Source organism: Callithrix jacchus, chromosome 2 (genome assembly GCF_049354715.1).
Source record: "Callithrix jacchus isolate 240 chromosome 2, calJac240_pri, whole genome shotgun sequence".
NCBI lineage: Eukaryota > Metazoa > Chordata > Mammalia > Primates > Cebidae > Callithrix > Callithrix jacchus.
The window spans coordinates 47881029-47893204 of record NC_133503.1 but is presented as its reverse complement, the minus strand read 5'-3'; the positions used below and the strand labels follow the sequence as shown (position 1 = coordinate 47893204).

The window sequence follows — 12176 nt, the reverse complement described above, 5'->3', positions numbered from 1 at the left end:
CTTTTCTTTTCATGTTATACTGCTGCTTCCCCATTATATCAGCTTCTTATTTATTAGGATCTTTTCTGTCTCTTTTTCCTCCTTTCACTCTTGACCACCAGTGGAGTCTCAGGCATGCCACTCGGGAGCCTGTGGGTCTGGCGTAATAAATAGAATCAGGAAAACCACACCCTGTTCCAAGTTGGTGTCTGCAGAGCCAGCTGTCCACTCCTCCATATGTTCCTCTCTATTCCAAAATTACAATCTTCAGCTGGCAGAATGTATGATGCTACCACCTGTCCCTCCCAGATCCCTCTGTTATAAACTGAGGCCTCCTAAAGACGCTAGACAGCCATTTTTAGCCTTTTTAGACTGTGTCATTCATTCTATTTAAATCAGAAAAAATGAGTGGGTTTTGTGAGTCATAGCAAGCTCCCTACCTTGTTTTAGGCAATGAATCCAGGAAGACTTCCCAACTTGCAAGTCCTATCTCTGGTACAGGGTGTTAAGGGAATAGGATCTAAGGCCAGACTGCCTGGTCTCACATTCTACTTCCATTACTCATTATCTGGGTGACTTTGGACAAGTCATTTATGCTCATTGAGTCTCAGTTTTCTCATCTATAAAATAACTACTCTTATCTCCTTCATCCAATTGTTGTAATAATTAAATGAAATATTCTGTATAAAACACTTACTGAAATGCTTGACAATAGTAATAATTGATGTTAATGCTGGTGATGGTGATGGTGGTATTGTTGGTGATGGTGGTATTGCTGGTGATGACAGTGTTGTTGGTGATGGTGGTGACAGTGGTGATGGTGGTAATTATAATGGTGGTGATGGTATGGATGCTGCTGGTGCTGGTAATAGTGGTGATTATGGTAGTGTTGGTGATGGTGGTGATTGTGTTGGTAAAGACATGGGTGTTGGTGGTGATGGTGGAGAAGGTGGTGATGATGATGGTGGTGGTGATGATGCTTCTGATTGTTCTTAATGAGGTTTTTGCAGTATCTGGCAACAGTAACAGTCAATCAGTGTTAGCAATGATGGTGGTTATTGTGGTAATAGTGATGGAGGTGGTGGTGAGGATGATGGTAGTGATTGTATTGGTGGTGTTGGTGGTGGCATTGATGGTATTGGTCATGATGATGGTGGTGATGGTGAACATAGTGGTGGTGATGATGGTAGTAGTGATGATAATGATAATGTTGGTGATGTTAGTGATAATGATGGTGAGGGCAGTGGTATGAAGGTGATGGCAATGGTAGTGATGGTGGAGATGTTATGATATAATGGTTATGGTGGTGGTGTGATGGCAATGGTGGTGATATTAGGGATGGTGGCGGTGGTGGTGATGTGAAGGCGATGCTGGTGGTGCTGCTGCTGAGACTGCTGCTGATTCTTTTCACTGAGATGCCTGGAAATAGTAACAGTCAATCAATGTTTGCAATGATGATGGTTACTGTGGTGGTGATTGTGATGTTGGTGGTGGTGGTGGTGGTGATGGTGGGGTTTCTGCTGCTACCATTGGTGATTCTTCTTAGTGAGGTTGGTGAGAAGACATTTCTTCTTCCTGTGGTAGGTAACGAAATTATTTCCTCTTGACAGTTCCTGAGTATTTTTTTTGATCTCTCTGGAGTAGACACTGCTCCAAATTTTCCAGAATATCTTTATGTACTCTCCAGAGATGAAACGTCACACTTACAGCTTAAACAACACCCAACTATTTTGTCCTTCTTTTCCTTTTCCATTATATGTTTTTTTTTTTTTTTTTTTTTTTTTTAGCAATCTCTTAAATCTGGCTTTGGTTTTCTGCATCCCATGGGAGCTGAGAAGACCTTCCAATACCCTGTCTAGTCAGGAGCTACTTTGCATTTGCAGCATGACCAGTGACCACCTGTATAAAACATACCACTATAGATCCACGGATTGATGTCTTTACTTTGTGAGTAACAAGATAAGCTATAATACTAAGTATGTCCCCATTGGAAACTGCCTATATGCTCACATGCTTCACTTGACTCACTCTTTCCTCACCTTCTTCCACCTCCTAATCATCCAAATTATGCTGGAGAAATTTGGGAGCCTCTCTTTGAAAACAAACTCAATGTGAGACTCCCACATTCAGCTGAAGAAATCTCCCACCCAATAGAGTAGGTGATGGGTGTAGCACAAATGCACACAGTAACACACAACCCAAACCAGGGAAAATAGCAACGGACCTAGGAGTCTTCTTCTCAACCTCTTTTGGTGTGCTTTCTATATTAAACCTCCCCCAACATCATCCCTCACTCTGTATTTATAGAGCATTCTACACACTGAAATATGTGCTAATTTGATTCCTGAACTAGTACATTTACTTTCCCCAACACTCCTGTGAGGAATAATGGAAACTCTATCCCTCTTTCATACTCGGTAAACTGAGTCTCAGGGAGGCTTCATGACTGTTTTGCAGCACACAAAAGTTTGGCAGCCTCCCAACTCAGGCTCACTTCTCTCTCTCCTGCCTCATGCGTGATCCCGTCAGTCTCTGGGGTCTTCAGTAGCATTGGCCACAAGGTTGTGATCCCACATCCCAGCCTCCTTGTTTTTCTGTCACTCTGGATGATGCTTTCAAGGAGCTGTGAAGGATAACACTGTATGCACTCAGCCACCTTGACATGGAAACCTGGTTTGTACACCAATCTATTCTTGAGCATCATCAAGGACGTCGAAGGAAGGGCTCTGCACATTCCAGGAATAGATCTGATTTGGCTGAAAGGAAGAGCAGGCAAGGGAGGGAGCCTTCCCCCTGTCTTTCTCCTCAGCTCACTATGGCTGGATGCACTCCAGGGGAGCCTCTGGGAGCTGAGCCCTGCTGACTTGGGGTGATCTCTGCTCACTCTCTCCAGCTGGATGCAGCCCAGCATGCTGACTCTGCTGGTGCCATGGCCAACAGCACCCCGCACCCGCATGGTGCAACATAGGAGGCTAATGGGTTTTCATTGATTCTCTCATCGAGGCCAGTGAGAGTGTCATATAACATGAAAGAACACTGGAGCCTAGCATGGCTGACTGAGACTCAGGGGGCTGGGTCTATGTGTGTGTGGGCATGTGCAGCAGCAGCCTGACAAGGGCATCTGGGAACAGTGATTTAGACATCTTATCACTAGGCGCACTTGAGTGGAATGGACATCCCACAAATTAGAATGACCATTCTGAGGTGCATTCCTGATCTTCAGTTTCCCTCCAAATATGTGGTTGGTGATAAAATATAATATTCACCATGGTATGACAGATGCTCCCCTTATCCCTAGACAGGGGTTCTGAATCTCAGGAACAGCAAATGAATCACCCAGAAAGCTTACTAAGAATGTTGATTCCTAGGTTCCATCCCTAGAGGTACAGGCACCTGCATTTTTACAAATCCTACAGTATTTTTACAAATCCTACAGTGAAGCTGTTGGAACTATGGTTCTCTAGCTGATTGTCTATGGAACACTCTAAGAGGCACTAACACAACTCTTGTGGTTTGCTCCCAGGGCACCCCATACTACCTTTCCTGTAAGTCATGTCTACAAATTCTTGTTAGTGGAGTTGGTAAAAATTGAGAGCCACTGGTGAAAAAACACTTGATGGGCCCTATTGAGGAATCTGTGGGACATAAGATTAGAAACTCAGCTTGTCCCAGAGGAGACATACCATGTGACAGATATGTGGCACTGGCTACCACTGTTTATGGCCAGGCAGCCTCTCTTCCCTGCATTGTGCTTATGAAGCTGGTGAGTCTGGGCCATGTGCCTATTGGGTCATGATGCAGGAGGCCTCCAGGTTGAGAACCTCCCTGACTAGCCTCCAGGCCCATGGGAGCAGTTGGCAGTGCTAGGATAGGGGAGCCCAGGGAGATCACACCCATGGACAAGGAGATACCCGTGGGGAGGACTCACGGCTTGGTCCACGAATCTTGATGGGCTTACTGCTGGCCATGGACTGGGAGCACGTTTGGCACACACATTCTTTACCACTGAAGGTCACCTTGTCTCCAATAGGGAAAGGTTTCCTACAAGTGAGATGAGGGAGAAATTCAGCACACCCTCTTCTGAGGGATTCCATAGCAGATCACGCATGTTCTCAAAGCACTTTGGTAACACATACAGCTTGACTTCTAGAGCACCATGCAAATTCAAATGCTGTTCACAGTGACAGGTCAACTAAACTGCCCAATTAGGGCCTGGCGGCCAGAACTGGAGCCCAGTTGGGCTGCTTGTATATTTTGGGCAGATCATGATGGTTATCTGAGCTTACATGTCTCGGCTGTAAGAAATAGAGGTTACTAACTCCTCATATACTTGTTCTCTCTCGGAAGGACTTTTTCCATCCCAATTTGATCTATCCCCATCTGTCAAGAATTTATTCACCTCCCAAACTTACCAAGATTTCCTCCTTTTACTACTCAGGCATTTTTCAAAATCTTCCTTCTCAATAGGAAGTGTGTAGGTCTGTAAATAATCTCTTCTTTTCCTCCTCTGGATTTGTTCAGTTTCCACAGCTGAGGAGTCTCAAATTTGTACATGCTCTGCCTCCTCAACTAAATTATGAACTGAATATAGAATCCCTGGCATCACCATGCCCACAGTTGAGCTGCTCTTGTCGATGCAGTTGGGATGCCTGTTATGAGGACTCTGAGCACAGCACCTAACATCGGCTCCCAGGGGCTCCACTGTCCTTGTATTAGCACTGTGGCATGATGGAGAGATCACTGGGGCGAGAGTTCGGGGAGCTATGTTCTTATGGTGGCCCAGCCACTAGCTTGTGGTAGAAAGACATCACGTGATTGTCAGGAGTCACCTCATCTCTGTGGGGCTTGAAAGAAACCCCATCTTGTACCATAGGAATCCTCTGAGCTAACCTCTGACGGGTGTGGGATTCCAGGTCTCAGGGCTCAGGTTTTAAGAGCTGGGTAGCTGAGTGAATTCCATGAGGGGATTATGTTTTCTTACACACTCTGTCATTAGTCTCAGTTAGAAACTCTAACTAGCTATTCTAACTGGTAACTGACTGGTGGTTATTTTATGGGGGAGAATGATCTGTACATTCATTTCCCAATTAAAAAAAATATACTCTAATCATGCTTTACTTATGATGTAATCAGAGCTGTCCGTTAAAATTTGATGTATTTGTGGGCAGGGCTGAGCTTCCTTCATTTTTTCATCTCCTTAATGTGTTGCTTGGCATTCAGTGGAGTCTTAATGTCCACTTGCTGAATTAACAAGTGATGGAGATGCAGAGAGTGCAGCAGGAGGCAGGGATGAGCTCTCCATCCCTGGAGATGTCCTGAGAGGAGGTAGATGACTATCATCATGATAATGAAAATAATAAAAACAGATGCTCTCACATACTGGTTACTGAGCTAATGCCTTTGTATCATCATCTCATTGATCTTCAAGAAAACCCAATGAGGTTGGAATGGCTTTGGCCTCCATTTTACTGGTCAGGAAGCTGAGGCTTACAGAAGTTGGGGGTCACTTGCCAGGGTCACTCCAACAGCACAAGGTGGTGCTAGGATGATGGAGGAAGGGTATAAACAGCTATCCCTGTCCCATCTGTGGATGAGGATGTGGGAGGCTGGGCCAGGTCCATGGTTTCCAAACTGAGTTCTGAGAGACTCAGTGGTTTCTTTGGGGGCCTTTTCAGAGGGATTGGGAGGCTGAGTTTGGAGAGGCAGATCCTTACTCTGCATCTATCATAGGACATACAAGTGTTTTAGATCAGAATGTATTTTTATAAGAAAGATTCAGATGCTACAATGTTTAAATCAGATCCTTTCACACCTGAGCCTCCAGAAATCTAAATGCCCAGCATAAACATTGTAAACCCCAGAACTTCCTGGAAAAAGCCAGGTCTTCCCCTGCCCTGGGGCTTATGCAGAGGGTCTCAGCCCTGGCTGGTCATCCACTCACCTGCACAAGCTGCACACGAAGCACTTGGGGTGGTAGGTGCGGCCCAGGGCTGAGATGACTTCGCCTGTGATGAAGTCCCGGCAGCTGTCACAGCGGGTGCCATAGAGTTGCTGATAGTCCTGGGTGCAGATGTACTCCTGATTCTTGAAGAAGAAGCCTGACTGGGCCAGGCCACAGCCACATACTTGGGGAAACAAGGAGGGAAACAAGGGCAGGATGAGTCCAGGGAGGGTCTGCAAGCAGAAGTCCTCACTGGGGGAAAGGCTGGTGTCTGTGTCATGAGTGGCCAGAGAATGGTAGCATGTCAGACTTCACAGGCCTTTGGGGCCAGTATTCCTTAAAGAATGACCAGTAGGCCACTAGCATCAGAATCACCCCAGAAGCTTCTTACAATGCAGATGCCTGGGACTGAATCAGATGCTCTAGAACTGGGGCCTAGACATCTGCATTTGAACAGCACCCACCTGCCCCACTAGGCTGATTCTGATGCACACAAAGAAGCACTGATGGTGTACAATCCTCCCAATACATGAATGGAAAGTTTAGTGCCATGTGGCTCACGTAAGGCTGCACAGCTGGTGGAAATATGAATGCAATAAAAGAATCATCCAGTTAAACATTTCCTGGGTACTTCCTATGTGCATGATTCTTTGCCAGGTGAAGAACAGTGTGGGGACCATATGCTCCAAATCCCAACCTGGAATTACCTTAGGATGGCAATGGGATGGGTGATTTGAAGTCTAGAATCTGTGCTCACCATAGCCATAAGAGGGGGTGGGTCTATTCTCAGTCAGGAATAATAAAAAGCAATCTCTGAATTTCAAAGAACTAAAAATGCTGCAGAGAGAAGATCATATAGAAAAAAAGCCCCATATTATAGGTGATGGGCCATGGAGCCAGTGCAAGCAGTAAGGACTGTGAGTGAGGTGGAGACTTGTCAGTTGGAAGGGATCATGAGAGGGCTTTCAGAGGAGGTAGCATCAGAGTTGAACACTAAAGGAACAGAATGAGCTGAAGCACAGAGGCAGGAAGGTGCAAGTGATATTTGTGTGGAGGCTGGAGCGAGAGTAGGGGTGGTATTTGTAGAAAGTACTGGGAAGTAATGCAGGAAAAGATTGTTCAGACCAGTTGGAGGAGGGCCTGAATCCAGTTTAAGATTAGGTTTTGTAGGATACTGAGGAGGCATGGATGGTTCTTTTCCTAGTTTAAAAAAATTTAGAAAAAAACCTCAAACATATACAAAAATGGGAGGAGATTGTAATAATTCTCCATCACTCAGCTGCAAAAATGATCGATTGCCTTGATGGCTTTTGAACAGAGATGCAACAGGATTTTACAAGGCATTTCATAAAGTCTCTTGGAATATTCTTTTGGATAATAGGGAGAAATAATGTAGGACAAAATAGAAAAATAAGTAGATTTATAGGTGTTTGAACATTTGAATTATGTGAGCTCCACCCCCACCGAAGGACTTAGAAATATGAGAAATAAGATTTTCCCATAAGGAGCTTGAAATCAATGCATGATGGGCAGAGCAGAAAGAGGCAAAGTTTCTTCTAAGGGAATAAATGGCTTGCAGGGCCAGCAGAACTGCAGTAACCTACTGAATGTACTGATCAGCTAAAGCAACGATGTGCCGGCCAGGAAGGGGACTGGTTAGCAATCGGAGGAAGGCAACTGGGGAGCCCATTCAAATCCTGTCACCAGCTTCCCTGGTTCTGAGGCTGCTCTTTGATGGACTGATTTTCCACCTTTCAGAGGCCAGGTGCTGGCTAGGACACTATGAAACAGTCCATCTGAAAGTCACCCCTCTTGTCTACATTGACGAGCAGGTATTCTGGGTTTCTATGTCATTTTCCTGAGGACTTAGTACAGGTCAGCTTTTTCAAGGGTGATCAATGATGGGGAAACCAATGAGATAGTTACCAAGCCTGGAAGTTTGAAGAATCAGCCTGGAACTGAGTGAAAACACCCCAGCAAATACTACCTCATCTTTAACAGGGAAAGTTGTTTTGCAAAAGCAACCAGGTTAAAAATGGGAGAGACTGCCAGGTGAATGCCAGAAATATTTCATAAGTGTTTGTTCACCTTTGGGGGCTGGTGGCTTATAGGGTGAGGCTGAGTGAGGAGGAGGCAGTTCCAGAAGTCACTGCATGGGGGAGCAGCTCAGGACAGTGGGAGACACAGTGGTCTGACTGTCAAACCACCCAGCCTCTGGTCTCATCACAGCCACTGAGTGTCTGGACAACAGTGAACTTTACCCTCTCTTCTCTGGGGCCTCTGTTCACTCCTGTGCAGAATAAAGAGGTGGAACTTTTCTTTTAGAATTGACATGATGTAAGTCTATGAGAAGAAAACCTTCCTTTAGGGCTTACTATATGCCTAAACATTTTAGACTCAGTATGGAGTATTGCTTGTGACCCCTGATACCATCCCTATGAAGAGGCAGGAGTATGGGGGAGGTGGTGGTGGTGGTGGAAGTCTGGGAAGGGGTCATCTTCCATTAGGCATTATGAAAATTCATCACATCGCATCATGGCTGGTCTCATGAGCAGGCAAAGCCAGAACACAGGCTGTTCTGGGCTGTGCAGGTGGTGGAGCAATTGACTTCATGGCTGTGGAATCAGTTAGGTCATGGCCTACAACCTCATTGGAAACAGCTCCTGTTTTTTCCCTTTTTTTCCTTTCTCCTTTGTCTCCCTTGCTAACTCCACCCCCAGAGACACCTCTCCCAGTAGAGAAATACAGGAGACCATAGGAAAACTTGGAACAATAAGTCTCCATTTCCCCCAAGGAGCTGAAGGAGGAAGTTTTTGGTCGAAAGGATGTAAAGGTTGATAAGTCTCTCAGGGGTCCCTGGAAATACAGTGGGGAACACAGGGATGCAAGGCAAGCTGGACTAGCATGACAGACAGATCTGAGGCTGAGTGGAGCCAGACATTCGAATAACAGGAAAGCCATGGAGTGGGTTTGTAATATGGAAGTGACATGAAATTTACACACTTGGGGCTGTCATTATTCTGTGAATCAATAAAATGAATTCTATCAATTAAAAAAATGCAGGCCATTTGGATGGACAATGGAACGGAATATTTAACATTAAAACTGCTTTGAGCAAATCCAGAATAAATGCTCAGTGTAATATAAGGCCCAGAAGGAGGCCTTGCACACAGCCCTAGAATGTGTCAGTGAACGATGTACTGTTTCATAGGTTATTGGACCTTTGTCCATGGTCCTGTTCTAGTACTCAAGTGCTGGGAGATTTTGAAAAAGTTACCTCAGCTCTCTGGAGCTCATTTGTAAGACAAAGGGGCTGGTGGCTAACTGAGGACACATCTTGATCAGAAAGCCCAAGATTCTGTCACACAATTTCAGCGATTTTCAACTTTTCGAATGAGACTGAATTTTATGGAATTTCAAAATCTAAGAGTTAGAAGAGCCCCCTGAAGGTGATCTAATTCATTATTCAGAACATTTTATTGTGAAATATATTATACATGAGAAAATGTATGAGATGTATATGTATAGTCAAAGAAGAATGGTAAAATAACTCCCATGTACCCACTACCGAGTTTATGAAACAGAACATCACCAATTCCTTAGAAGCCTGTTCTCCTCTCCTTAAGAGCACCCCGTCCCATACTGTCCCTAATTATGTGCTTATCATTCCCTTGCTTTACTTTATAGTTTTATCACCTGTGATGGATCCATAAACAATATTTTGTTTAGTTTGGCCTGTTTCTGAACTTCAAGTTGATGGAGTACTGCTGCATTTATCCCTTGTCTGCTTCATTCCCTCAGTTTTGTGTTCTGAGATTCATCCACGCTGATGCACATAACCGCAGCTCACTCACGTTCACTGCTGTGCTGTATTCCATTGCCTGAATGCACCTCAGTTGGTCTACTCCACTGCTGAAGGACATTTGAGCTACTTGCAGTTTTTTGCTTTTATGAAAGTGCTGTTCTAAATATTCTTGCATTTGTGAGGTAATGCCTCACTGTTTTTCAAATAGCTTTTCCTATTTACCTTCCCACCAGCAGTTCTCAGTAATATATATATAAATAGCACTTAGTAATATCTAACACATTTGGTCAACATAGTGAATGTGAAATGATATCATTTTGTGATTTTAAATTTCATTTCCCTAATGATTAATGAAATTGAGAATTTTTCAAATGTGAAAATACTTGCAAAAGTTTTTTGCTCTTATTTTTTCTTTTAGATGTGTAGAAATTCTTAACATATTTTGGAAATCAGTCATTTTTTAGCCATTTATTACAAATATCTTCTGCAATTTGGGGCTTGCTTATTGCTCCTCTTTTCTTGTTTTTGGATAAACCGAAGTTCTCAGTTTTTATGTCATTGAATTTGTGAATCTCTTCCTTTAGGGATTGCCCTTTCTGTGTCATGTTTCAGAAATTATTTTCTACCGTGAAATCCTAAAAAGATATCTCTTACATTGTCTTCTTAAAATGTTATTGAGTTGCCTTTCATAGTAAAGCCGTTAAACCACCTGGAATTGACTTTAGGGAATCCTAATACAATAGGGATCTGATTTTCTCCCACATGGATAATTAATCATCTTAGCATCATTTATCAAGCAGTCTAATCTTTCCCCACTGATCTGTAAAAGGCAACTTTCTATGTATATTAAAGTTTGTGTTTGGTTCTATATTCAGTTCCATTGGTCTATTTATCTGTCCTTAATCCAAGATCACACTATCTTAATAGCTTATAATAATAAATGATGGTATCAGTAGAACAGGCCCCCTTGCTTTGGTGTTCTTTAAGAATGCTTTGATTATTCCTGGCCTCTTGTCAAGAATATAATTTTAACTAATTTCTTAATTTCTATGGAAAACCATATGAGTTGTATTAGAATTGTTTTGAATATTTAGTTCAACCAGAACAGAACTGACATCTTTTTTATATTTCTATCTTTCTATCAGAGAACTTAGCATATTCAAAAAAATTATTTAGGTCTTTAATGTCTTTCTTATAACATTTAATAAATTTAACAATTTTTGATTTGTATCTTATACAACTTTATAAAATTGATTTCAAAATTAAAATTCTTTTCTTGTTGAGGTAAATGGTGTCTTGATTGTTAATGGTGAATATAAATGCAATTTTTTCCCCATATTTATTCTGTATTTAGTAACCTTAATAAACTCTTATTGACTTTCTTCTTAGTATTATTATTTCAGAATGTATCTCTAAAGTATTAGGACTCTTTAAAAAAGCCAACCACAATAATTTAAAAGCATTGAAAATAATATCTAGGCATTATTAAGTCAGTGTGTTCAAGTTTTTTTGATTATCTTGTCATTTTTTCTTTTCTTTTTTTTTGTTTTAGTGATTAGTTGTTTGAATAAAACTCTATCAAGGTTCATTGCATTTGTTTGCTCTACAGTCCCTTAATTTCTAGTTATTTTTCCTTCTTATTTTCTCCTTACAATGTATTTATTAAAGACACCGAGTCACTGTGCCCTAAAATTTCTACAGTTTGGATTTTGCTGATTATATCCTTATGATATTAACTTGTTCCCTGCTCTTTTACGTTTTCTATAAATGGTGGTTATGTCTAGAGAACTTGAACTTGAACAGGTCTGATTATTTTGTTCTTTTTAGCAATAATACTACGTTGAAATTCTGCACTTCTGTGATTTGGGAGGTGGTGTTGGTGAGTAGAAATGGTTATTAATGATTATTGCTAGGCACATTATTTCATTAAAAGTTTGCAAAATTAAAATATTCTAATGATGTATTTCTTCATTAGGTGGAATGTTTCCTTAGACAGAAACTTTCATCAGCCTCTTGCTTTTTCTTTTTTAGAGAATTCCTAAGTCTCATTTTTTTAAAGCAGCCCTTTGCTTACAGTTTGTACAATAGATTCAAGTTTTGATTCTTTGCCTATATTATTTGTTTCAAAATAATTATTTCACCCGCATTATCTAAAAGTGACCAAAGAGTTATTTTCCTTTATTCTTACTATAAACAAATTTTCGTATTAATTGTACTTAATTGTAGATTCCTTTGGGTTTTCTATGCAGACAATTATATAATCTAAAAATAATTACAGTTCTTTTTTCTTTTCGAAGCATATAACTTTTATTTCTGTATCTTGCTGGATTGTCTAGGATTTCCGGGCCAAATGTTAAACAGAAGTCATGACGGTGAGCATCTCTATCTTGTTCCTGCTCTTAAGGAGAATGCCTTCAACATTTTCCCATTACATGAATTTGCTTTCTGTCT

General features: G+C 42.0%; 1 protein-coding gene across 2 annotated transcripts in view; it reads right to left on the bottom strand.

The window, feature by feature from the left end:
• Window positions 1-12176, bottom strand: part of ABLIM3 (actin binding LIM protein family member 3) — a 120650-nt gene that overhangs the window by 61674 nt on the left and 46800 nt on the right. For both annotated transcript variants that reach the window (XM_002744352.5, XM_078362552.1), the window contains exons 4-5: window positions 5921-6104; window positions 3908-4020 (exon numbers count right to left, since the gene is read on the bottom strand). In XM_002744352.5, coding sequence (XP_002744398.2) covers window positions 3908-4020; window positions 5921-6104 — 297 coding nt within the window. The remainder of the gene's footprint in view (window positions 1-3907; window positions 4021-5920; window positions 6105-12176) is intronic.